Genomic DNA, 24,655 nt, shown 5'->3' on the forward strand with positions numbered 1-24,655 from the left:
CATCACGGCGGTGACAGGGGAGGGAGCACACATCACGGTGGTGACAGGGGAGGGAGCACACATCACGGCGGTGACAGGGGAGGGAGCACACATCACGGCGGTGACAGGGGAGGGAGCACACATCACGGCGGTGACAGGGGAGGGGGCGGGTAGCTGACCAGGGGGGGTGAGAGGTGGGGGGAGCGTGCAGCACATCATGTAGGGGAGGGGGCGAGCAGCACATCACGGAGGGGAGGGGGCGAGAAGCACATCACGGAGGGGAGGGAGCGGGCACCGATCACGAGGGGGGAGGGGCCGGGCAGCAGATCGGAGGGAGCGGTGGCACTATGACAGATGGAGGAGGACAGGGATCGCGCATCACATCACGGAGGTGAGGGGGCGGGCACCGATCACGAGGGGGAGGGGCCGGGCAGCAGATCGGAGGGAGCGGTGGCACTATGACATATGGAGGAGGACAGGGATCGCGCAGCACATCACATCACGGAGGTGAGGGGGGCGGGCACCGATCACGAGGGGGAGGGGCCGGGCAGCAGATCAGAGGGAGCGGTGGCACTGTGGCAGATGGAGGGCGGCGTCAGCGGATCGGGAGATGTGGGGGGTGAGGGTGCGGGCAGCAGATACAAGGGGTGGGGGTGCGGGCAGGAGATCGGGGAGACAGGTGGCAGATCGCGGAGGGCAGCGGCGGCGCATCGGGAGGCTTTTCGCCGGTTTCATACAGTGCAATGGCAGCGCGGCAACTTCCGGGTCCCATGCGCCGGTCTCATAACAGCATGGGACCGGAGCTTGTCGCCCTGCCATTGCACTGTGCATACCTCCCAACTTTTCAAGAAAGGAAAGAGGGATAAAGTATGCGGCAAATTTTGGCCACGCCCCTAGCCACACCCCTAGCCACACCCATTTAGCAGTAAGGGTCATTCAGCAGATGCCCCGGACTGTTCATTCATACTTATAGCAGTCAGAATTTTTTTATATTTCTATGTGTCACTATGACATGTTGCTTATTTGTGCCTATCACACACGTTGCATAAATTCTGTTTCTTTTTGTTTCTGTCTGCACCAAACTACACAATAACAATCTTCTCTGTTTTTTTGGTTCAGATGTGAATCTGCGTTTTTAAGTGTTTTTATCGTACAGAGAAGCTTTTTCCTGCATTTTTTAAGCTCCACATAGAAACCTCCAAAGAAACCCCCCCACCCCCCCCCCCCCCCCGAAAACCGCAGAATTCAGCAGCGTCTTTTCATGGAATCACATCCACTTTACTTGGACAATTACACACAGCAGAATAAATGTGCAAAGAAACAGCAGAAAAAAATGCAGCATTTACACTACATGTGAATATGGACTAATTGTCCAAGCAAAGTGGATGAGACGTCCTGAAATCTCCGCTCCTGGTGCGTGTAAACACGCCGCTGAACGGTGCGGATTTGGTGTTTCTTTCTTTATAAGCTTCAGGATTCACATCAGCAACAAACATGTATCAAATAAGGGGGACAATGTATAAAAAATACCGCAAACACGCAATAATCAGAGAACATTGTTATTGCACTCGTGGCGCGGACACCTGCAGAAAAAATGCCGCATTTACGCTATGTGTGAACACGGCCTCAGTGATCCATTTTTATTACATTTTTTATGGGTTTTAATAAAGAAAAATAATAAATTGCGCCTTTTTTTTCCCGCCATTTACCGATCCCCATAAATAACCTGATCGCTGTGTTGTTCAGGTCATTACGATTACAGGGACATCAAATATGTCCATGTTATTTGCTGATTTGTGATGTTTATTATTTTATAAAAAAGTGCAATAAAATTACATTATTCTATTTTTTTTTATTATTTTTAGTAACTTTATTAGAAGAAAAAAAAATCCTCTTTTCCTCTCCCTCCAGAATACAGGACATAGAGATGCTGCTCTGTACAATGTAGCTGTGTCCTGTGTAATCTGCTGTGTAAGAGGCTGCATTGTAGGTTCATGTATGTGAAATCCTCCCTCTGACATCATCAATCCTAGTGGCTCAACAGCTAGAGCAGCTAGGAAAGCCAGGAGGTTGCTAGACACAAGTTTTGAACGTTGCTGGTTTGAATGCAAGGTGGTGAAGATAAAAAAAAAAAATAAAAAATTGTATTTGTATTTTTTTCCTCATTTCTTTATAGTAGTTTTATGGGAACAAATGAATCTGACTCTTTCACCAACATTGAGATACAGTATCTATCTATCTATCTATCTATCTATCTATCTATCTATCTATCTATCGCTATCCCTCTATCTATCTATCTATCGCTATCCCTCTATCTATCTATCTATCTATCTCTATCCCTCTATCTATCTATCTATGATTCTATCTATCTATCTATCTATGATTCTATCTCTATCTATCTATTATCTGTCGTGTATCTATATATCCCTCTATCATCCATCCCTCTATGATCCATCCATCCCACTATCATCCATCCCTCCCTCTATCCCTCCCTCTATCTCTCCATTCATCCCTCCATTCATCCCTCTATCCCTCCATTCATCCCTCCTTCTATCCCTCCATTCATCCCTCCATTCATCCCTCTATACCTCCATTCATCCCTCTATCATCCATGCATCCATCCCTCCCTCTATCCCTCCATTCATCCCTCCATTCATCCCTCTATCATCCATCCATCCCTGCCTCTATCCCTCCATTCATCCCTCTATCCCTCCATTCATCCCTCCCTCTATCCCTCCATCCCTCCCTCTATCCCTCCATTCATCCCTCTATCCCTCCATTCATCCCTCTATCCCTCCATTCATCCCTCCTTCTATCCCTCCATTCATCCCTCCATTCATCCCTCTATCATCCATCCATCCATCCCTCTATACCTCCATTCATCCCTCTATCCCTCCATTCATCCCTCCTTCTATCCCTCCATTCATCCCTCCATTCATCCCTCTATCATCCATTCATCCCTCCCTCTATCCCTCCTTTCATCCCTCTATCCCTCCATTCATCCCTTCTTCTATCCCTCCATTCATCCCTCCATTCATCCCTCTATCATCCATCCATTTCTCCCTCTATCCCTCCATTCATCCCTCAATTCATCCCTCTATCATCCATCCCTGCCTCTATCCCTCCATTCATCCCTCTATCCCTCCATTCATCCCTCCCTCTATCCCTCCATTCATCCCTCTATCCCTCCATCCTTCTATCCCTCCATTCATCCCTCTATCATCCATCCATCCCTCCCTCTATCCCTCCATTCATGCCTCCATTCATCCCTCTATCATCCATCCATCCCTCCCTCTATCCCTCCCTCTATCCCTCCATTCATCCCTCCATCCATCTTTGCAGCTGAATAACCTGCTTCTGGTGTCTGACCTGCAGTATATAGGTCAAGATAACAAAATCTTCCTATTGGTTTCAATAGAGGCAATAGCTCAGTGGTTAGAGCTGCTGCCTTTGAAACAATGACTCACAGCTCCACGAGTTCGAGTCCCGGCCGCCCCGAAAATCCAGAGCGATGATAATTTAATTTAATTTATTCACTCCACTGAGGGGAGGAGTCGGGACATCAGCTGTGAGCCGCGGGAGTGCGGGACAGCCCTGATAAATCGTGCAAGTCCCGCAGAATCCGGGACGGTTGGGAGGTATGACTGTGTACACTCACTGTGCTGGCGTGCTGCAGGGACGACAAGTGAAGCTGATGGGGCGGTCACCGGTAACACGTCCACTGTGATTGGAGAAATCGGTCACAAGGCCGATCTCTCCAATCAGAGCTACTGGAGCTAGGGAAGGGTGATCCAGTGAGGTCACCCAGCTCCAGCCAATGGCCAGTGCTACAGCTGCACTGGCCAGGGCTGGATTTCAATGTTTCAGTCATTTAAATGGCTGGAACATTACAGTGGCTGTGATTGGTTGAGCGGCGTTCGTCAGCCAATCACAGCCTCCGTAGGTCCGGGGAGGAGGCACCACCCCTCCTGAGGTCAGGAACAGGTCCCCTCCTCCCCGAATCTGCGGTTTATGTTAACATATTGCAGTCACCGGAGGCTCCGGTGACGCGATTCCGCCATGACGGAAAGATCCGTCCTTGGTCGTTAAGGCCCAGGGCACAAGGACGGATCTTTCCGTCCATGGTCGTGAAGGGGTTAATGTGACGTCATTGGAAGCCGCAGAGTGGCCGGCAGGAGCCGTCTGTCACTACTCTGAGCTGGTGCTGTGCAAAACGTGCAGATGATTACAAGCTACCTGCCTGTTAGTTCTTAAGACTGTAGATAAAAAATAACATTATCCAGGGTAACCCCTTTAATGTGTTATTGCTAGTATTGTATATTTCTATTTACAGGTTGAGCAATCTCTTCCATGGCATGGATAAGAGCACCCCAGTAAGGTACACCGTGTACTGTGCCCTCATAAAGGTGGCTGCTACCTGTGGCGCGATCATTTACATTCCTACAGACCTTGACCAGGTGAGTGCCCTCATCACATAACGGACGGGTATGATCCCCGGTATCTGTGCTAGATATATTTTACTGTATTTTGTGTGTCAGGTTCGAAAATGGATAATTGACTGGAACCTCAACACAGAAAAGAAGCACGTTCTGCTCCGATTACTCTACGAGGCTTTGGTAGACTGCAAAAAGAGGTACAGAACTTTCACCCATGTATATTCGAGGATGTTGGCGGGGAAGGATTTTTTCTTTTTTCCCTGCCATTGTTAGTGATGGGCGATCGTGCTAGTTACTTGATTGAGCATTGGATTTTTCAGACACAACTCCAGTATCAAGTATAATTGAAGTCAGTAGGAAACTCGAGTATTTTCAAACTCGGATGCTCGATCGAGTAACGAGCTGTGGTGAGCATGGTCACCCATCACTAGTCATTTTCTGTCTTTCGTATGTGCGCTTAGAAATGTTAGGATAAAGCTGCTGGACTTGTGATATTTGTGTGACCGACTGCTAGTTCAGAAGCAGGGTACATACCGTATTTTTTTGGTTTATAAGATTCCCAGTATATAATACACACCAAATTTAGAGGAGGAAAATAGGAAAAAATTATTTTTAATGTTAAAATGAGGGTCTTGCTTATAATCCTAGTGTATCTTAATCCTAATGCTCACCATGGGGGAGCTGCTCAGGAAGGTCACAGAAGGCAGGGTCGGCAATACTGCGGCCTCGGGGGTGTTGTGGCAGCGGGCGCCATTAATCTGGCGTGCTGCGGGGGTTTCACTGCAGTGGAGCGACTCAGGAGGGGTCACAGGATGCGGTGTTGCTGCAGCGGCAGGTGTCTGATTTCACTGCAGGCTCCATTGAATTGGCTGCAATTGACACAATGGACTTCAAGAACATGGTTGCGAAGGCGGCGCATGCGCAGAAAGGCCTCTGCCACCATTGTCTTGAAGTCAATCTGCGCAAGTTTATTGCATCAACTGCAGACAATTCAATAGAGCCCAGTCAGATAAGGCGCCCGACACTGCAGTGACACCCTCACTATCGCTGACCCTGCCTCCTATGGCCCCGCTCCACTGCTGCCGCCACCCTGGTAAGCCATATCAGCATTGTAAGACGCACCCCCAGTTTTTGGGGAAAAATGCGTCTTACCATCCGGAAAATACGGTAATAACTGCTTGCTTTGAGCTGGTTGAACAACACTCCTTGTTCATGCTTATGCAAAGTAATAAATAATGCTAACTAATTTTATAGGAAACAGTGTGAAACACCTTTTGCCTCCCACACCCATGCCTGGTGTTTTCAAGCTCAGTGTAAACTTTTGGCTGAACCAATTGAATTTGGCAGCCAAACCCCCCCCCCCCCCCTCCTTTCTCTTGTCACTTGTGATAGTGCCAATGGAGCCTGTAGTTATTAGTTTCTTTATATATGGTATAGCAATCGATTAATATTGCTGTCTCCAGAATTTCCGGACGCTGCAGACAAAACTTAGTTTTCCACGCATTTATCAAACCTGATGATTGCTATCCATGTGCTCCTCTGCCAGGGTGGTCTTTCATTCATAAAAACGAATATTGCAGCAGTGATTTATCATAGCTTGAATACTTTTGGGAAGTAGCGACAAAAGTGTGAAGACTTCTGCAAAGATTGTTCCCACTTGGGCAAGGATTTATGCGGGCGTCACACGATACGATCTATCGTGATCGCACGAGCGATCGTACCCGCCCCCGTCGTTTGTGCATCACGGGCAATTAGTTGCCCGTGCCGCACAAAGTTGTTAAACCACCGTCACACGTACTTACCTGCTGAGCGACGTCGCTGTGGGCGGCGAGCATCCTCTTCCTGAAGGGGATGGGACGTTCGGCGTCACACAGCGGCCGGCCAATAGAAGCGGAGGGGCGGAGATGAGCGGGACGTAAACATCCCTCCCACCTCCTTCCTTCCACATAGCCGGCGAGAGCCGCGGGACGCAGGTAAGCTGTGTTCATCATTCCCGGGGTGTCACATGGAGCGATGTGTGCTGCCCCGGGTACGATGAACAACCGGCGTAAAGAAAAATAAAACGACTTTTTAAAAATAAACGATGTGTCAACGATACACGATTTGCAAATGTTCTGCTTCGCTCATAGGCGTCACACGGGACGACGTTGTAAACTATGCCGGATGTGCGTCGCGAAAACCGTGACCCCCCGACGACATCGCACGATAGATCGTTTCATGTGACGCCCGCATTATTCTTATGGTTGTGAGATTAATGGATTGGTAGAAGCCTGAACACTCAGGACATGAGACTGGGTTCCGTTAGGACCTTTTGGCCTCTGCTCCTCTTCCTAGTCACTCCCATTCTCTGGGAAATCTGCAAAACCCAGAGCATACCCCTTCCAAGATCTTTAGCCTCTGGTGTGCTGAGTGTATGACATTATGGTCGCTGCTACATTTGCTAGTCATCGTGTCTTAGTAGAAGCTGCCACAGATAATATTATCCGGTTCGATTTTTAGCAAGAAAGATGATTTACCCAATAAATAAAAACAAACTGCAGCCAAAACTGCACCCTGTCAGAGCCTGGAAATGTCACAAAAAACACTTGTAATTGTAGGTGTGTTTTTGCTGCATTTTCAGTGCGTTTTTCACAACATGCGTTTTTATGACAAATGTTGACAAACGCAGGAAGAATGAACATGCTGCATTTTTTTTGTCACAGCTTTTGACAAAATGCTGACAAACTGCAATGTGTGCATAGCAAATCTGACTTCTCATAGACTTTGCTGGGAAGTCAAATGTCAAGTTCTGACAACAAAACTGCAGCCAAAAACGCAGCAAAAAACGCAGCGTGCGCATGTAGCCTAAGTGTGCCAGTGCAGGGCCGCAATTCTGTCCTGTAGTGATGACGTGCACACTGGGCTGGGAAAAGGGAGGATGGCAATTGCACAAGATGGAGGAGGCACCGGACCTCCCCCTAGGTGAGTTTACTAAAAGTGTGATTTTACGTTCTACACAGCGGCATGGGCTCTTTACAGTATTCTAGAATGCTGTATATAAGATCTCACTGGTGGTGGCCGCAGCTTATAGTCGCCAAATCTGGTGACAGGTTCTCTTTAAGATATCCTTGAGAAATCTTTAGTTTCGGTTGTGCTGGTCAGTATATTCAGATCAGGTTTACTGTGAAGGCTTTCCTTTCTAATTGTACACATGTGGAGATGTATTGTATGCACCTAAGTAACATTCAGCTTTTCTTTTCAGCGAGGAAGCAGCTAAAGTGATGGTGGAGCTTCTGGGAAGTTACACAGATGATAACGCCTCTCAGGCCCGCGTTGATGCACATAAGTAATATATTAGCTAAGTTTGTTTTTCTTTTAGATTTCCGAACAAGTGCATTTCTTGCCTGTGTTCACACTTTGCTCCCATTGGAGGTATTGCCTACTATATACCATGTGATGCCGCCTTTGTATAGGTATAATGTGGATGCATCTAGGCTTTGAGATACGCTGAGCCTGTGCTCCAGGAGCTTTCTTGTGCCTATGATGTATGTAACATTAAGTAAATCTAAAATGAAGCCTCCTATCCTTTACTTGTTGTATGTCGTTACCGTCTGGTATTACTGTGTCATTCTTGGTGTAAAGCCAGGAGATTGAGCAATGAGCTCTTACAACTCCCAATCATAGCAGATGCTCAGTGTGGATTATATGGTGCCTCCTTACAGCAATCACTTTACTATGGCACTAGTCTTGTTCCCAACAAATATTTATATGAATCCTTAAAGAGCTTGTCCTTTTTCCTGTTTATTTGATTGGCCCGTATATGTGCACAGATACAAAATAACAGTGATGTACTGACCCTCCCCGGGTCCAGCACTGCCTCTCCGCCTCTGCTTTTGTTCAGTAGTTGCAGAGGTGACGTCATATCAGTACACATCACCATGTAGATGGCATTAGCTGATGAGCGGAGTTATAGGCAGCGTGGATGATGTGTACTGTAGCCATGGTGTCACCACTACAAGACTGAAACTGGCGGAGAGGCACTGCTGGACCCAGGGAGGGTGAATACATCCCATTTATTTGTTTACATCTGTGCACACCTCATACAACAAAAACATTAAGAAGTACAAGGCCTAAAATATAAAGTTCCCTTACCTGTCTCACCATATTTACTACTCTTGTTTATTTTTGCCTTCTTTTAATTTGAGAAATAAAAGTTTATAATTTAGGCCTTGCTCCTTACTGTTTTTGTTGTATGATCTCTGATAGTTCATGGCCTTCTGTTCTGCGCACACCTATCAAGCCCCCACAAGTTGATTAGGGACAACTTTTATGAGAAAACCATTGACTACCTACTTTTCCAATTGGAGGCGTACAGAGGTACAATATAACTGCATATACCTCTAGTTGCTCCCTGGGTGTTGTGACCCCTTAGTATGTTTGGTAATACGGTGCTGGGCACAAGGCCTTACTGTGTATGATTGGAATCATTAGTTCTCTTAACAAAATAAAACATTGTCGGCTAACCACTTTTGACAGGTGTTACTCCCATTCATAGAAGCCCAATAAAGGGCAGCAGTAAATTGAAAAATGTTCTGGCATCCAGGGAGTTCTTTAGTAAAACACCTAGCTTTCTTTGAAGGAAATCCGTGACCAGGTTTTTCTGCCATATCTGAGGGCAGCATAATTAAGAGACCCTGATTTCAGCAATCATTTACCGGGCTGTTTTCTTTCATTTGCTGCAGACCTACCCGTTCTTTGAATGCTCGGCTCTGTATAACCCCCACCCACACCACACTGATTGGCAGATTTCTGTGTACACTGTGCATAGGCAGAAAGCTGCCAATCGGTAGTGGCGTCAGGGTTCTACTGAACTCGTATATATGGAAGATACTGCAGCAGAATTACTAGTCCTTTTGTGATAAAATCACTGTTTTGTGAGCAGGCGATCATCAAAACCATACAGCCTAGTAAGTGACACTTAGGTGGAATCATGGAATCAGGGTCTCTGCCCCTATATTATGCTGCTTTCAGATTAAGTGGCAGAATCCTGGTGACAGATTCCCTTTAAACCATATTAGAATTTATATACACCCAGTTTCTGGTCTTGCCAACATATTTCAAACTGTAGTTCTTACTCAAGTAACCCATGAGCAAGGATGGATGCCGGCCGAGCCTTGTTAGCCACACACGGGCTCTAGATGGCTTTTACTATGGTTTCAATATCGTTTAATGTTTTTATGAAGAGCTCCAAGATGCTGATCTGTGTTTCAGTACATTTTGCAAAGGAAAGGTTCTTCTAGGGTAACAAAACAATTATGAGAAGGAATGCTTGATACTTGAGGGATTCAATTGGCTTATCAAGTCCTATACTGATAAACCAGTCCCCATGGTTCCCATGCTTATGTTTCATATAGATAATGTATAGACCCTCAGTAGATCTACCTGCTTTTTTCCGTCAGGGCTGTGATGATGTGCTTCCCTTACAAAGCCATTCTTTTTGTTTGACTTAGATGCATTGTGAGAGCATTGAAGGATCCTAAGACATTCTTGCTTGATCACCTCTTAGCTTTGAAACCAGTGAAGTTTCTGGAAGGCGAGCTCATTCATGATGTACGTAGTGTGTTCCGTAATATTAATGATAAAGAAATGAATTGTAAAATATGACAAATGGGTTCTCCAGGACTATATTAGTGACTCGCACTGGTTGGCGGCTGTATCCCTTCCGATCAGCTGTCAGGTCCCGGTGAGGGTGCTGGGCACCGGACTCACTCTGATCTGATATTGATGACCTGTCATTATAGTCCTGGACAGACTTTTCCAATATTGAGTAACTGCTGATCATGTACAGTGCTGGCCAAAAGTATTGGCACCCCTGCAAATCTGTCAGATAATACTCAGTTTATTCTTGAAAATGATTGCAATCACAAATTCTTTGGTATTATTATCTTAAGTTATTTTGCTTGCAATGAAAAAACACAAAAGAGAATGAAACAAAATTTGTTGGTAGTCTTCAGACTTCATAATGCCATGATCACGGTCAAGCAGTCCAGTGCCAGAGCATCAAAGCAACCCCAAAACATCAGGAAACCTCCGCCATGTTTGACCGTAGGGACCGTGTTCTTTTCTTTGAATGCCTCTTCTTTTTTTTTTTTTTTCCCCTGTAAACTCTGTTGATGGCGTTTCCCAAAAAGCTCTACTTTTGTCTCTTCTGACCAGAGAACATTCTTCCAAAACATTTTAGGCTTTCTTAGGTAAGTTTTGGCAAACTCCAGCCTGGCTTTTTTATGTCTTTGGGTAAGAAGTGGGGTCTTCCTGGGTATCCTACCATACAGTCCCTTTTCATTCAGACGCCGACGGATAGTACGGGTTGACACTGTTGTACCCTCGGACTGCAGGGCCGCTTGAACTTGTTTGGATGTTAGTCGAGGTTCTTTATCCACCATCCGCACAATCTTGCGTTAAAATCTCTCGTCAATTTTTCTTTTCCTTCCACATCTAGGGAGGTTAGCCACAGTGCCATGGGCTTTAAACTTCTTGATGACACTGTGCACCGTAGACACAGGAACTTTCAGGTCTTTGGAGATGGACTTGTAGCCTTGAGATTGCTCATGCTTCCTCACAATTTGGATTCTCAAGTCCTCAGACAGCTCTTTGGTCTTCTTTCTTTTCTCCATGCTCAATGTGGTACACACAAGGACACAGGACAGAGGTTGAGTCAACTTTAATCCATGTCAATTGGCTGCAAGTGTGATTTAGTTATTGCCAACACCTGTTAGGTGCCACAGGTAAGTTACAGGTGCTGTTAATTACACAAATTAGAGAAGCATCACATGATTTTTCAAACAGGGCCAATACTTTTGTCCACCCCCTTTTTTTATGTTTGGTGTGGAATTATATCCAATTTGGCTTTATGACAATTTTTTTTTTTTTCATTGAAGACAAATTAAATGAAGATAATAATACCAAAGAATTTGTGATTGCAATCATTTTCAAGAAGAAACTGAGTATTATCTGACAGAATTGCAGGGGTGCCAATACTTTTGGCCAGCACTGTATGATCATTAATTCTTATAATAGACAAGATTAATAACTTGTGTTCTACTTCTATTACAAAAATGACTTTTCCTATGACCAGAGCATGTGGGAGCTTAGTGTATACATATATACACCTCGCCTTTTAACCCTTCCTAAAATGATTGAGATGAGCAATCTGTTTGGTTATAGCTCCTGACAATATTCGTGAGTGCTAAACTTTCTTCGTATGTCAAGTTTTACCAGAATAACAAAGATTTCATCGACTCACTAGGTAAGTGAATTGATGATCTGTAAAGTGTCTTTAAAATTATATTTTCTTTTATACTGAAACACAAGGATGTGTTCCCATCGCTGTGTTTCAACCTGTGACTCTCAGCATAGGGTTTCTTATTAAAAGAAATCTGTCAGTAGGTTTTTGCTACTCCATCTGAGAGCAGCAAAATGAAGGGACAGAGGCTCCGATCTCAGTGATGTGCCACTTGGTTTATTGGGTGCAGCCGCTGTGATAAAATCACAGGTTTCTCTGCTGCAGATGTTTGTAGATGAACCTCTCAATTTGTAAAGCGCTGCGGAATATGTTAGCGCTATAGAAATAAAGATGATTATTATAGCGCCCAGAATGCTGAGCTCTGTATAACTCCACCCATACCACTGACTGGCAGCTTTCTGTGTACATTGTATATCGACAGAAAGTTCCTAAACAGTGGTTGGGGAGGAGTTACACAGAACAGGAGACACCCAGTGCTCAATAATCTCCTGCTGATAAAACACTGATCTTGTTGAAACGACAACAGTCTACACAAAAGTGACCCATTGCTCCCATCAGGGTCTCTGCTTGTACATCATTGTGCACTTTGAATACAAAGAAAAAACCTGCTGACAGATTCCCTTAAAGATGTTCCACTCAGGCTAAGGCTTTGTTGAGGTTTCTTTCCTTTTTTGTCTGCTTCATTTCAAACAGATATGTGGAATAAACCTCCTGTGCCTTCCAGTTTCAAATGAAATCTGAGGGAACCTGTTGATTTAGATGGGGATTTAGACTGTCGGCAGGATTTAACACACCATTCTTTTTATGCATATATGTTTTCAAAGAAAAGTCCAGCAATACCGTTACATGGCCAGTCTGTTCCTTTGTTACTGAGAAATCAGTGTTTTAATTGACTTGAAAATGATGCTGAAGAGCTAGTGAACATCTGAAGCCTGTCAATCCAGCTCTGTTCTCCGCCCCCAGTGCTGACGCTGCCTCCTGCTTGGCTGAATGCTTATTTGCCTGGAGGAGGGGGTGCTGGTTGGAAAATACAGCTGCAGTCACAGAGGCTTCAGATCTATTCTAGCTTTTCAGCCTCATATAAATACTACTAGTAATGATATCCTAAAAAAAAAATTGAAGCCCATAGGTGTCAACAAGTCGTCATATGTTAAACAGTATCTGTGATATCAGACTACTTATGGTGCATGTTGTTTTACATCTGTGTTCCGTGGCACACGTGGCCTGCAATGCCATTTTATGTGGCCCCAATTATAGTCATGGTCGAAAGTGTTTACACCCTTGAAATAATTCCAGGAAATGAACTATTTCTTCCAGAAAACTATTGCAATTACTCATGCTTTGTTAAGCACTTTCTTTTGTGTGTATTGGAACAACACAACAAACGGGACAAAAAAGGCAAATTAGACATTTCACACAAAACTCCATCAATTTTTTTGGCTGACACTGTACCACAAATATAACTTTGTATTGCACAACACCCAAACCCAAGAATGGTGCAGACAGAATTGTCCCCCCCCCCCCCTCCCCTTAAATTAATATTTGGATACACACCTTTTGGCATAAGCTGCAATCAATCACTCCCTTTAACCATCATCAAGCTTCTTACACCTCTCAACTGGAATTTTGGGCTCTTTTGCAAACTGCTCCAGGTTTTTCATATTTGAAAGCGCCTTGCCCTAACAGCAATTTTAAGGCTACATGCACACGCGTTTTTGCCGCGCTTTTTGCTGCAGTTTTGTTGTCACAAAGTTCTCTCTTTTGACTTACCAGCAAAGTCTGAGAATTCAAATCCTGCGCGCATGTTGCCGTTTATTTGCCACAAACTTCGGACAAAATGTGTTTTTGCATTTTTGTCCCTGCATTTCTCACTATGCAAATGAGAAAGCCGCGGAGACACCATCACATGTTTCTCAACGCTGGCAGGAAACTAGCCAGGTCTTTCACCGGGAAGGAACAACCACGGGAAGGGCAGTCTCCAGTCAAGGAGACCACCTATGCCAAACATGGTATCCATCCACAGACAGCCGTTTTGGGGTATTTGCCCCTCATCAGTGTGGAGTAGGAATCTGGCTAGTGGGAGCAATGGCTAGTGGGAGCAATGCCTAGTAAAAGACTACTTAAGCAAGCATTGTTGACCTTAGGGAGATCAACATATCCACTGCGGAGACACCATCACGTGTTTCTCAACGCAGTGATTCTAGAGCAAAGCCCCCTGGGAAGTATGCAAATGAGAAAGCCGCGGAGACACCATCACATGTTTCTCAACGCTGGCAGGAAACTAGCCAGGTCTTTCACCGGGAAGGAACAACCACGGGAAGGGCAGTCTCCAGTTGCTCTAGAATCACTGCGTTGAGAAACACGTGATGGTGTCTCCGCAGTGGATATGTTGATCTCCCTAAGGTCAACAATGCTTGCTTAAGTAGTCTTTTACTAGGCATTGCCCCCACTAGCCAGATTCCTACTTCACACTGATGAGGGGCAAATACCCCGAAACGGCTGTCTGTGGATGGATACCATGTTTGGTATAGGTGGTCTCCTTGACTGGAGACTGCCCTTCCCGTGGTTGTTCCTTCCCGGTGAAAGACCTGGCTAGTTTCCTGCCAGCGTTGAGAAACATGTGATGGTGTCTCCGCGGCTTTCTCATTTGCATACTTCCCAGGGGGCTTTGCTCTAGAATCACTGCGTTGAGAAACACGTGATGGTGTCTCTCTGCAGTGGATATGTTGATCTCCCTAAGGTCAACAATGCTTGCTTAAGTTGCATTTCTCACTAGTGATGGGAGGAGTCGTAAATCAATCCCCCATTGACGTGGGGTCGGCGGGAGATTGATCCCTGTTATCTGGCCAGATGCTGGTCCCAATATAATCTATTGGGACAAGAATCCGACGCAAAGGGGTAGGAGCAAGCGCTTTATTCGCACTCATCACCAATGCGGCTGTCACATCGCTCCCATGGCCTCTCATTCTTCTTTCGGGGACGCTCATTAGGCTCATACATATTCACTGCTTCCTCTGCCCACCAGTGTCTGTAATTGGTGACATCGTGTGTGATGCTTCCAATCACAGACCCAATCTGCAGGTCTGTCGTGGTATAAAAATAAAATTTGGCGTGGGGTCTCCCCATATTATGATAACCAGCACAGGTAAAGCCCACGACTACAGGCTGCAGCCCCCATCCGTGCCCTTATCTTGGCTGTGTATCAAAATAGGAACAACATGTGGCTTTTATTATTTTTTTTTTTTTTTTATAGAATGTACCGTATTTTTCAGACCATAAGACGCACTTTTTTCCCCCCAAATGTTGGGGGAAAGTAGGGGGTGCGTCTTATGGTCTGAACATGGGGCTGCGGCCGGGAATGAGGGTGCTGCGGTGGAGCAAGTCATCGACGGCACGAGCAGGCTGTGGCAGCGCCTGCCGTGACCACGTGGGCCCGCTCATTACATATGCACGCCCATCATCCCGCCCATCATCTCTCAGCACTGAAGCCAGCGCTGACAGGTGGGAGGAATGATGGGCGGGGGGTGCTTGCATAGTAAAGAGCCTACCCGCATGATCACCCCTGGCAACTACAGCCTAGAGTGATCATGTGCGGCTGTATTCACTACCTCCCACGCATCATTATTAGCGCGGGGGGCAGTGAATAAGTACGGTACACTCAACCGGGCCGTAACTGTTCCCCTGCAGCATCGCGATCTCCTCCTGTCTGCCGGCCAGCTGATCTGTATAGCAAGCGGTGAGCACAGAGATGACGTCATCCCTGTGTGCGCTCTCCACACACATCAGCCGGCAGACAGGAGGACATCGCGATGCTGCAGGGGAACGGCTCCACACAGGTCACCGCCGGGGGCAGTGAATCAGTATACTCACCCGTCACCGTTCCCCCTGCAGCACCGTGATCTCCTCCTGTTTGCCGGCCAGCTGATCTGTGTAGTGAGCGGTGAGCACAGCGATGACGTCATCGCTGTGCGCGCCGCTAGTCACGCAGGTCAGCTGACCGGCAAACAGCAGGACGAGCGATGCTGCAGGGAACAGTGACTGCTCCACACAGGTCAGCAGTGCTGCTGCCGCCACAGACAGGGGGAGAGTGATGCTGCATGGACCGAGGAAAGGAGTATAAACGTTTATTTTTTTTGTGTGATACAGGATACGGGCCATATAGCATGATGGATGGGGCCATATAGCAGGATGGATGGGGCCATATAGTAGGATGGATGGGGGTATATAGCAGGATGGGGGTATATTTCAGGATGGCAGTATATAGCAGGATGGGGGTATATAGCAGGATGCCAGTATATAGCAGGATAAGAGCATATACCAGGATGGGGTACATATACAAGGCAGGAGGATCATTACCAGTATGGGATACCTTAGCAGAGCATTTGGGGACATTACCCCCATAACAGTGTAGGCAGCAGATCCTCGCCCCCTAACAGTGTGTCATGACCACATTTTTTGCTTAAAATGTTATTTTCCTATTTTCCTTCTCTAAAACCAGGGTGCATCTTATAGTCCGAAAAATACAGTAAATACCGTATTTTTCTTTTTATAAGACCCACCGGATTATAAGACACACCCCAAATTTAGAGAGAAAAAAAAAATATAAAAATGGAGTCAGTCTTATACTCCAGTGTTGTTTTACTGGAGGGGGGCAGCAGCAGTGGTTGAGCGGGGTCACCGGAGGCAGAGGCTGTGCTAGCAGTAGCAGCGGGTCCGTGGTGGTGTCAGCAGCGGATCAGTAGTGGCAGCGGCAGGTCAGTGGCAGCGGCGGGTCAGTGGTGGAACAGGCCAAGCGGTGAGTGTCCCAGTCTGTCCGCAGTCCCGGTTCAAATGATGGCGCCGGGAGGGAGCGGCGCGTGCGCAGATGGAGCGGCGCGTGCGCAGATGGAGCTCTCATCCAAGAGCTCAATCTGCGCACGTGCTGACTCCCGGCGTTATCATTTGAAACCGGGACCGCAGACAGACTGGGACACTCACCATAAAGCCACCGCAGTCCGCACAGCTACCTGCCCACCCGCACAGAGAGGCAGCTGGCCGTCAGCAACCAACATGCACCTGGCCGCCTGCATGCAGCGACACGCACTTGGCTGCCCGCACGCACCCGGCCACCCGCACACAGAGCTGCACAAATAGCCCCACCCCCCCGGTAAGCTATATTCGGAGCTTAAGACACACCCCTCATTTTCCTCCCAAATTTTTGGAAGGAAAAGTGCATCTTATACTCCGATAAATACGGTAATATAATTTAAAAAAAAAAAAAAAACGGCATGCGTCCCCGTCCCCCACCCCCTCCCCCCAGATTTGATAACTAGCCAAGATAAAGCCAGACAGCTGGGGGCTGGTGTTCTCATCAGGCTGGGGAGACCCACAGTTATTGGGAGCCCCCAAGCCTAAAAATATCAGCCTGTAATCGCTCAGGGTTGTCACATTCATTAGAAGAGACAACCCCAGGACTCTACCCGGCTTTTCCCGATTGCCCTGATGCGGTAACAGTCTGGGTAATTTAGGGGTTAATGGCAGCCCACAGCTGCTACTAAGCCCTAGATTAGTAATTGAAGGCAAAACAAATGACTTATGGCACATTTTTATATTATGTGGGTACAACCATGCAATCAAGTGACAGCTTAGGGCCCACAACCCACTCCATTTACAATATGGAAAACAGTTTTTTTGGGTACAAAAGTGAAAAGGCTTTATTGATATAAAAGATTAAAAGACAAAATTTACTAATGACAATACATGATTACACACGTAGTCAATATGCACAATACGTGGTAACACAATAATACCTGAAAATAGAGAACAGTTACAAAAAGGTACAGTGGGTGGGCTTAGACCAACGCTAAGAGTGCACCACCTCCTATCCGTTTACACTCGGCCTTCCCAAAAGTTTAAAGAAGCAACCATAGCTATAGTAGATGTCTCAGCGGGAGAGGGGGAAAAACGGTGAGGAGTATTACCAGTCAGGGTCTCGGTGCTGGAAGAAGCAAGCCGGTAGGAGAATCTCCCGTATAACCCGACGTACATTTCGCAGTATTTACGATGGCTTAAAGGGAACCGGTCACTAGAATTTTCGCTATGAAACTAAAAGAATCCCCTTTTGCAGCTCCTGGGCTGCATTCTAGAAAGGTTCATCTTCCTACTGGCCCACCTTTGAGACGTAAATAAACACTTTATAAAATCTTACCTTTTGGTATGCTAATGAGCTTTGCTGGTCACTGGAACGGGCTGCGTTGCGTCCGTTATTCCCCCTGTTCGCCGTCCCCTAGTGTTGATTGACATAGATGAGGCTGCCGCCCTCATGTTACTCAGTGCTCCTGAAGTCTCGCACATGCCCAGTGGCACTATCGCGGGACTGAGCACTGTTTAAATTGCGAGCGCCGGTGATCTTATAGTGCAGGCGCGAGATTATGGGCGGGTACTTGGATGACGCTGGTGATGACATTGTCTTCACGGGGACTAACGATATTGTGCACCACAGGCAGCCATTTGCCCGTGACGCACAAACGACGGGGGCGGGTGCGATCGACAGTGACATCGCTAGCGATGTCGCTGTGTGTAAATGGGCCTTTATTCTGTTTTTGGTAAACAGTAGAATGTTGTGCTTTATCAAAAACTAAAACTCTATCTTGGTCTCATCTGTCCACAAGACACTTTCCCAGAAGGATTTTGGCAACCTGCAGTCTAGCTTTTATTTTTTTATTTTTTTGTCTCTGTGGCAGGAAAGGGGTCCTCCTGGGTCTCCTGCCATTGTGATTTATTTGATTCAAATGTGGACGGATAGTTTGTACTTAAACAGATGTACCCTGAGCCTGCAGGGTTGATTTCTTATTTTGGCTGGTTATTCATCACCTGAACTATCCTGCGTTGCAATCTTTCAGAAAATTTTCTCTGCTATCAACACTAGGGAGATTAGCTACAGTGCTATGGGTTGTAAACTTCTTGACTTGCGCACCATGGACAAAGGAACATCAAATCTCTGAGAAGAATTGTAACTTTGTAGTTATTTTTCAACAATTTTGGCTCTCAAATCCTCAGACAGTTCTCTTCTCGTTTTGCTCTCCATGCTTAGTGAGGCACACGCAGACACACAATGCAAAGATTGAGTCAACTTCTCCCATTTTTATCTGGTTGCAGATGTGATTTTCATATTGCCCAGATCTGTTACTTGCCACAGGTGAGTTTGAATGAGCATCACATGCTTGAACCAAAGTTCTTTACCCACAATTTTGGAAAGGTGCCAACAATTTTGCCCTGCCTATTTTGGGGGTTTTGTGTGAAATTATGTCTAATTTGCCTTTTTTTCCCTTAGTTGTTCCAGTACACACAACCTAAATAAATGCGTATAACCAAAAATGTGTAATTGCAATGATTTTCTGGGAGAAATACTTGATTTTTCTGGAACAATTTCAAGGGTGCCAACACTTTTGGCATTGACTGTATGTATAAAGTAGTTGGTATCTCAGAGGGAAAAAGACCATCTCTGCTTAGGAGCAGGGGTGGGCAAGTGTAAAAAGAACATGGAGTGCCCCAGGGTTTCTTAACCCCTGTTTAGTGCTCCAGAAAGGCACATGTGAGTAAATAGTGACCTCCTTAGCCTGCAATTCTCCATTGTAGTTTATGGGAATGTGACGTACAACCAGCTACTATAACACCAATATCCTTCAGTGCAATAAATTATGGGTGTGCGGGGTCTGATTTGTGGGCAAGGGGACCCCCTATTTTTCAGATGTATTGAGTACTTATAGTGAAACTTGCATCAGTTACAGTTATGGCATATACTGTTGATATGCCATGAATCTCTAAAAAAAAATTACCTTTTCTGTTTTATTGCGGCTTTTGGAAGTAGTTAATGTGACAATATGGCCGTTGGGCCAGAAAAGGTGGTGCACCCCTGGTATGTGGCATTTCAACCCCTGAAAATTGTAACGTGGGCGTTAAAGGAAAATCCCGTGCTTGGGTTACCTGACGTGAGCGGTGTTGCTTTTCTACATACATAATCTCCAGTCGGGTCTGCCCTCCTATTCCGTCATGCACCACGGCACTGTCAGTTGCGCAGCCGCAGTTCAAACGATGCTCCTCCGATTTCCAGGTCCTCACTATACACACACACACACACACACACACACACACACACGTGAGCACACACACGGACGTGAGCACACACACACACACAGACGTGAGCGCACACACACACACAGACGTGAGCACACACACACACAGACGTGAGCACACACACACACAGACGTGAGCACACACACACACAGACGTGAGCACACACACACACAGACGTGAGCACACACACACACAGACGTGAGCACACACACACACAGACGTGAGCACACACACACACAGACGTGAGCACACACACACACAGACGTGAGCACACACACACACAGACGTGAGCACACACACACACAGACGTGAGCACACACACACACAGACGTGAGCACACACACACACAGACGTGAGCACACACACACACAGACGTGAGCACACACACACACAGACGTGAGCACACACACACACAGACGTGAGCACACACACACACAGACGTGAGCACACACACACACAGACGTGAGCACACACACACACAGACGTGAGCACACACACACACAGACGTGAGCACACACACACACAGACGTGAGCACACACACACACAGACGTGAGCACACACACACACAGACGTGAGCACACATACACACACTAAACATAGACATACACACACTGCTGTATACTCAACTGTCCGGGGCCGCTGCTTCTACTGTCAAAGATTTATTGCAGTTGAATGCTTTGTGGCGCCGTAAAGCATTCAACTGCAGTAAATCCATGATGACATCCTGCAGCGGCCGCTCCGTACACCGGATGCTATCACGGAGGGGTCTGTGCTGCAGCTGGAGGCACCGCGGGCACGGAGGACAGTTGAGATATGGCATAATAGGGGGCAGAAAGAAGCCAGCAGTAGCACATTACTAAACAATGGGCTCATTACTGTAGGGGACATGAGACACCCCCCTCCCCTGCCCCCCCAACCAGATCTGTATGCCCCCAGCCCCCCCCACAAGATCTGTATGCCCCTAGCACCCCCCACCACATCTGTGTGCCTCCAGCCCCCCCCCCCCCCACCAGATCTGTGTGCCTCCAGCCCCCCCCACCAGATCTGTATGCCTCCAGCCCCCCCCCCCACCAGATCTGTATGCCTCCCAGTCCCCCCCCACCAGATCTGTATGCCTCCCAGTTCCCCCCCCACCAGATCTGTATGCCTCCAGCCCCCCCCCCACCAGATCTGTATGCCTCCAGCCCCCCCCCCACCAGATCTGTATGCCTCCAGCCCCCCCCCCCACCAGATCTGTATGCCTCCAGCCCCCCCCCACCAGATCTGTATGCCTCCAGCCCCCCCACCAGATCTGTATGCCTCCAGCCCCCCCCACCCCAGATCTGTATGCCTCCAGCCCCCCCCCACCCCAGATCTGTATGCCTCCAGCCCCCCCCACCCCAGATCTGTATGCCTCCAGCCCCCCCCTACCAGATCTGTATGCCTCCAGCCCCCCCCCACCAGATCTGTATGCCTCCAGCCCCCCCCCACCAGATCTGTATGCCTCCAGCCCCCCCACCCCAGATCTGTATGCCTCCAGCCCCCCCCACCCCAGATCTGTATGCCTCCAACCCCCCCCACCAGATCTGTATGCCTCCAGCCCCCCCCCACCAGATCTGTATGCCCCCAGCCACACTCACCACTGCTCCTGTCAGTACCACTAAGCATAGACAGATGTGTTCAGTTCACCGCACTCCCAATGCGATAGTATCGAGCCTATTCCTAGTATTTTATAAAGAACAGTCTTTACATTTTAAGTTTTTCATTTATGAAATATATGAATTCCTCATTTTCAAGTCCTCTGCTTGCTGTCTGTGATCCTTCCTTGTTTGCATCTGGCAGTGTGGGGGAAATTCTGATATGGACCTGTATGTATCCATGACAGGTTATCTGGAGTAAAGTTTGCCATTCAGTGGCTAACAAAAGATTTTGAAAACTGGATTTAAAACAATTGATTTTCTTCTGCCTTCCATATCCGATATTGATCAATTGCACACTGACAGTAGCGTACGTTTTAGTTTTGATGATGTAATCGGAATTTTTACAGGGAATGTAACGTCAGAAAATGACCTATGACTTAAAGGGAACCAATCACCAGGATTTTTGTATATAACCTAAAGCCAGTGCTGTATAGGCACTATCAGGCTGATTCTCTACATACCTGTAGTGGTCAGCTCGGATGTATAGATTTTCAAACGCTAGAAAGTAAAGTTTATAAAATCGGCAGCGTCTTGAGTGACAGCAGCTGAGGATCAGATAATATCTGGGGGGAGGGTATTCAGAGGTATCCCCTCCCCCTGTTAGAATTAGCATAAGTATTATAGAAGCGATTCACTTTTTCTCTTGCAGGACCTGTGAGGTCATACCCATGTGACCAGAAGGGGCGGGACTTCAGGCAAGGAAGCTGATACATTAAAGCAGCATTCTTCTGTTGGCTGTGGCCCCGCCCCTTCTGGTCACATGGGTATGACCTCACACAGGTCCTGCAAGAGAAAAAGTGAATCTCTTGTATAATACTTATGCTAATTCTAACAGGGGGAGGGGATAACTATGAATCCCCCCAGATATTATCTGATGCTCAGCTGCTGTCACTCAAGAAGCTGCTGATTTTATAAACTTTACTTTTTTGTATTTCAAAACCTAAACATCCGAGCTGACCACTACAGGTATGTAGAGAATGAGCCTGATAGTGCCAGTATAGCACCGACTTTGTTATATACAAAAACCCTGGTGATTGGTTCCCTTTAAGTCAAGTGTTTATGTTGCATGTATTTTTTTAAAATGCTTTTGTTATTTATTCATATTACAATCTTTGTGTATTTTAAAAAAAAAAAAAAAAACAAAACAAAAACTGCAATTTTCACACTGGTCACAGGGACTATAGACTACTTCCTGCCCTTTCAGGAAGAGTTTTCAGCAGCTTCTTATCATGAGAGGCAGGGTTATAAGGACAGGTAACCCCTCTATACCCAGCTGATAGCACAGGAATCCACCAATAACAATAGTTGATGTCTCCGCTCCTTTCTATTCACAATCCGTTTTGCACACACTAATCTGACACTTTAGTACAAAAGTTAAGGTGTGCATCGGACTATTATAGCTATGTATATGTGCTATTACCTGAAGCAATAGGAAGTTAGTGTTACAAATAAAATAAAAATATAAAAAAAAACAATAGCCGGTGTGAAAATTGCATTTTTTTTTTTTTTTTTTTAAATCTGCATTGTACTGTGTGTGGAAAAAAAGAATGTAACACACAAATCTGATTTCAACACTTACAGGGAATGTGTCATCACAAAGTAAGTCCAGGCTGTCAGCTTATCTCTTAGAGCAGCAAAGAATTGGGAGTGTTGAATCCATCATGCCCAATACTCATCTAATCATGAACTATCCATAAATATATATCTATTCATGTCCCTCTATATAATAAATGCTTTCAATATTAACATTCCTGTTGTAAGTAATAAAGGTACACTTTGAAGCCAGCTTGTCACTACCTTTGTGACCATTGAAATAGGAAATCTCAATATAGGCTGCATGGAGGGTGTCGTGTTGAAATTTGGAATCTGCATTAATTGCAACTGCTGAGTGATGATGGTAAGAGGCAGGTGCCTCCAGATTTCTGCTCTTCATGCAATTTGGTTGATTAAGAAAAGTGTCAATAGACTTGTAAGGAAAACACAAAACTGGGGTCCTGCAGACTTGGCAATCTTGTCTTTTGCGGTTAATTTGTTTCATAGCGTGCATCGCTTTGATGGAATGTTAATGTCAGCAGCTCTTTTATTTACAGACCAAGGAAAAAGGGAGTAGTCATTAACACTGTGACGCTCCCCCATTCATGTGTAATTGACTGTTTCAAAAGAGCACAGGTCCATCAGCTATTGTGCACATTACAATTACATTTTCCATATTGAATCCCCCTCTTTCCCCATCCATTCTGACACTACTACCTTTCTGTGGAAAGGGGTCAGCGCCAATGCCAGACACCGCAAATGATGCATTTCAGAAATAAATGCTCTGCTGTTCTGACAACTACATCTGACATGAGATGAGGAGAAACAATACACTTGAAATGTGTAAACCCTTCTGCAATGCATGTACACATATGTTCCATATGGCATGGGAGTTATGAAACGATAGAGAAAACCAATATAACTGTATCCTTCCTCTCAAAGTGTTGTTCCTGTAGCTCCTATTTGCCTGATTGTAATCAAGAGGATTGTCACACTTCCATCTGTACAAAATTAGATACACCTCTATATCATAAACATGTATTAGTTTACAGCCGTATGAACCAGATATGAATAACCCCCCCCCCCCTCAGTATTTATAAAATTTCAAGGCAATCATGGGAAATATATACTCAACTTTATTCATAACTTGATTAATTAAAACAATTGCAAAGAGATCTGGCAGCAGCAGCAGCTTTTGATTATTTCCCAAGTGCATTCAGTGTGACAGAACATTTCTTAGACAACCATTGATAGCAGCCGGTGTGCGGAAGTGCGGAGACTTCTGCATGTGGCACGAATACGTGATACTGAATAAAAATTCTGTTTCTATTTTTTTTTTTTCCCTCCATTTGCATGTCAGTAATATCTCTCTCCGTCCTGTGAGCTTCTTAATTCCTGGATAGAGGTCATCGAACGGCCAATAATCCGGGGCCGGCGGATCACTAACAGATTTAAAAAAGAATCCGATCCGCTCCGGAATCCGGTGCCCATATAAGTCAATGGGGACTGGAATCCGGAGGCTAAAAACGTTTCTGGATGAGCTAGGGGGCTAGGAGCGAGCGCGGCATACTCACCGAGGCGCTGTCATGGCGGCACACTCTTTCCGGGTCACGCTGTTAACTTCCGGAGC

At 46.2% G+C, this 24,655-nt stretch overlaps 1 protein-coding gene across 1 annotated transcript in view; it reads left to right on the forward strand.

Annotated features, from left to right (window-relative positions):
• Nucleotides 1–24,655, forward strand: part of EIF3M (eukaryotic translation initiation factor 3 subunit M) — a 74,062-nt gene that overhangs the window by 7,214 nt on the left and 42,193 nt on the right. The window contains 5 exon segments of the mRNA XM_075325588.1: nt 4,313–4,436; nt 4,518–4,612; nt 7,657–7,740; nt 9,905–10,004; nt 11,619–11,700. Of these exon segments, the coding sequence (XP_075181703.1) occupies nt 4,313–4,436; nt 4,518–4,612; nt 7,657–7,740; nt 9,905–10,004; nt 11,619–11,700 (485 nt within the window).

Source organism: Anomaloglossus baeobatrachus, chromosome 10, assembly GCF_048569485.1.
Source record: "Anomaloglossus baeobatrachus isolate aAnoBae1 chromosome 10, aAnoBae1.hap1, whole genome shotgun sequence".
NCBI lineage: Eukaryota > Metazoa > Chordata > Amphibia > Anura > Aromobatidae > Anomaloglossus > Anomaloglossus baeobatrachus.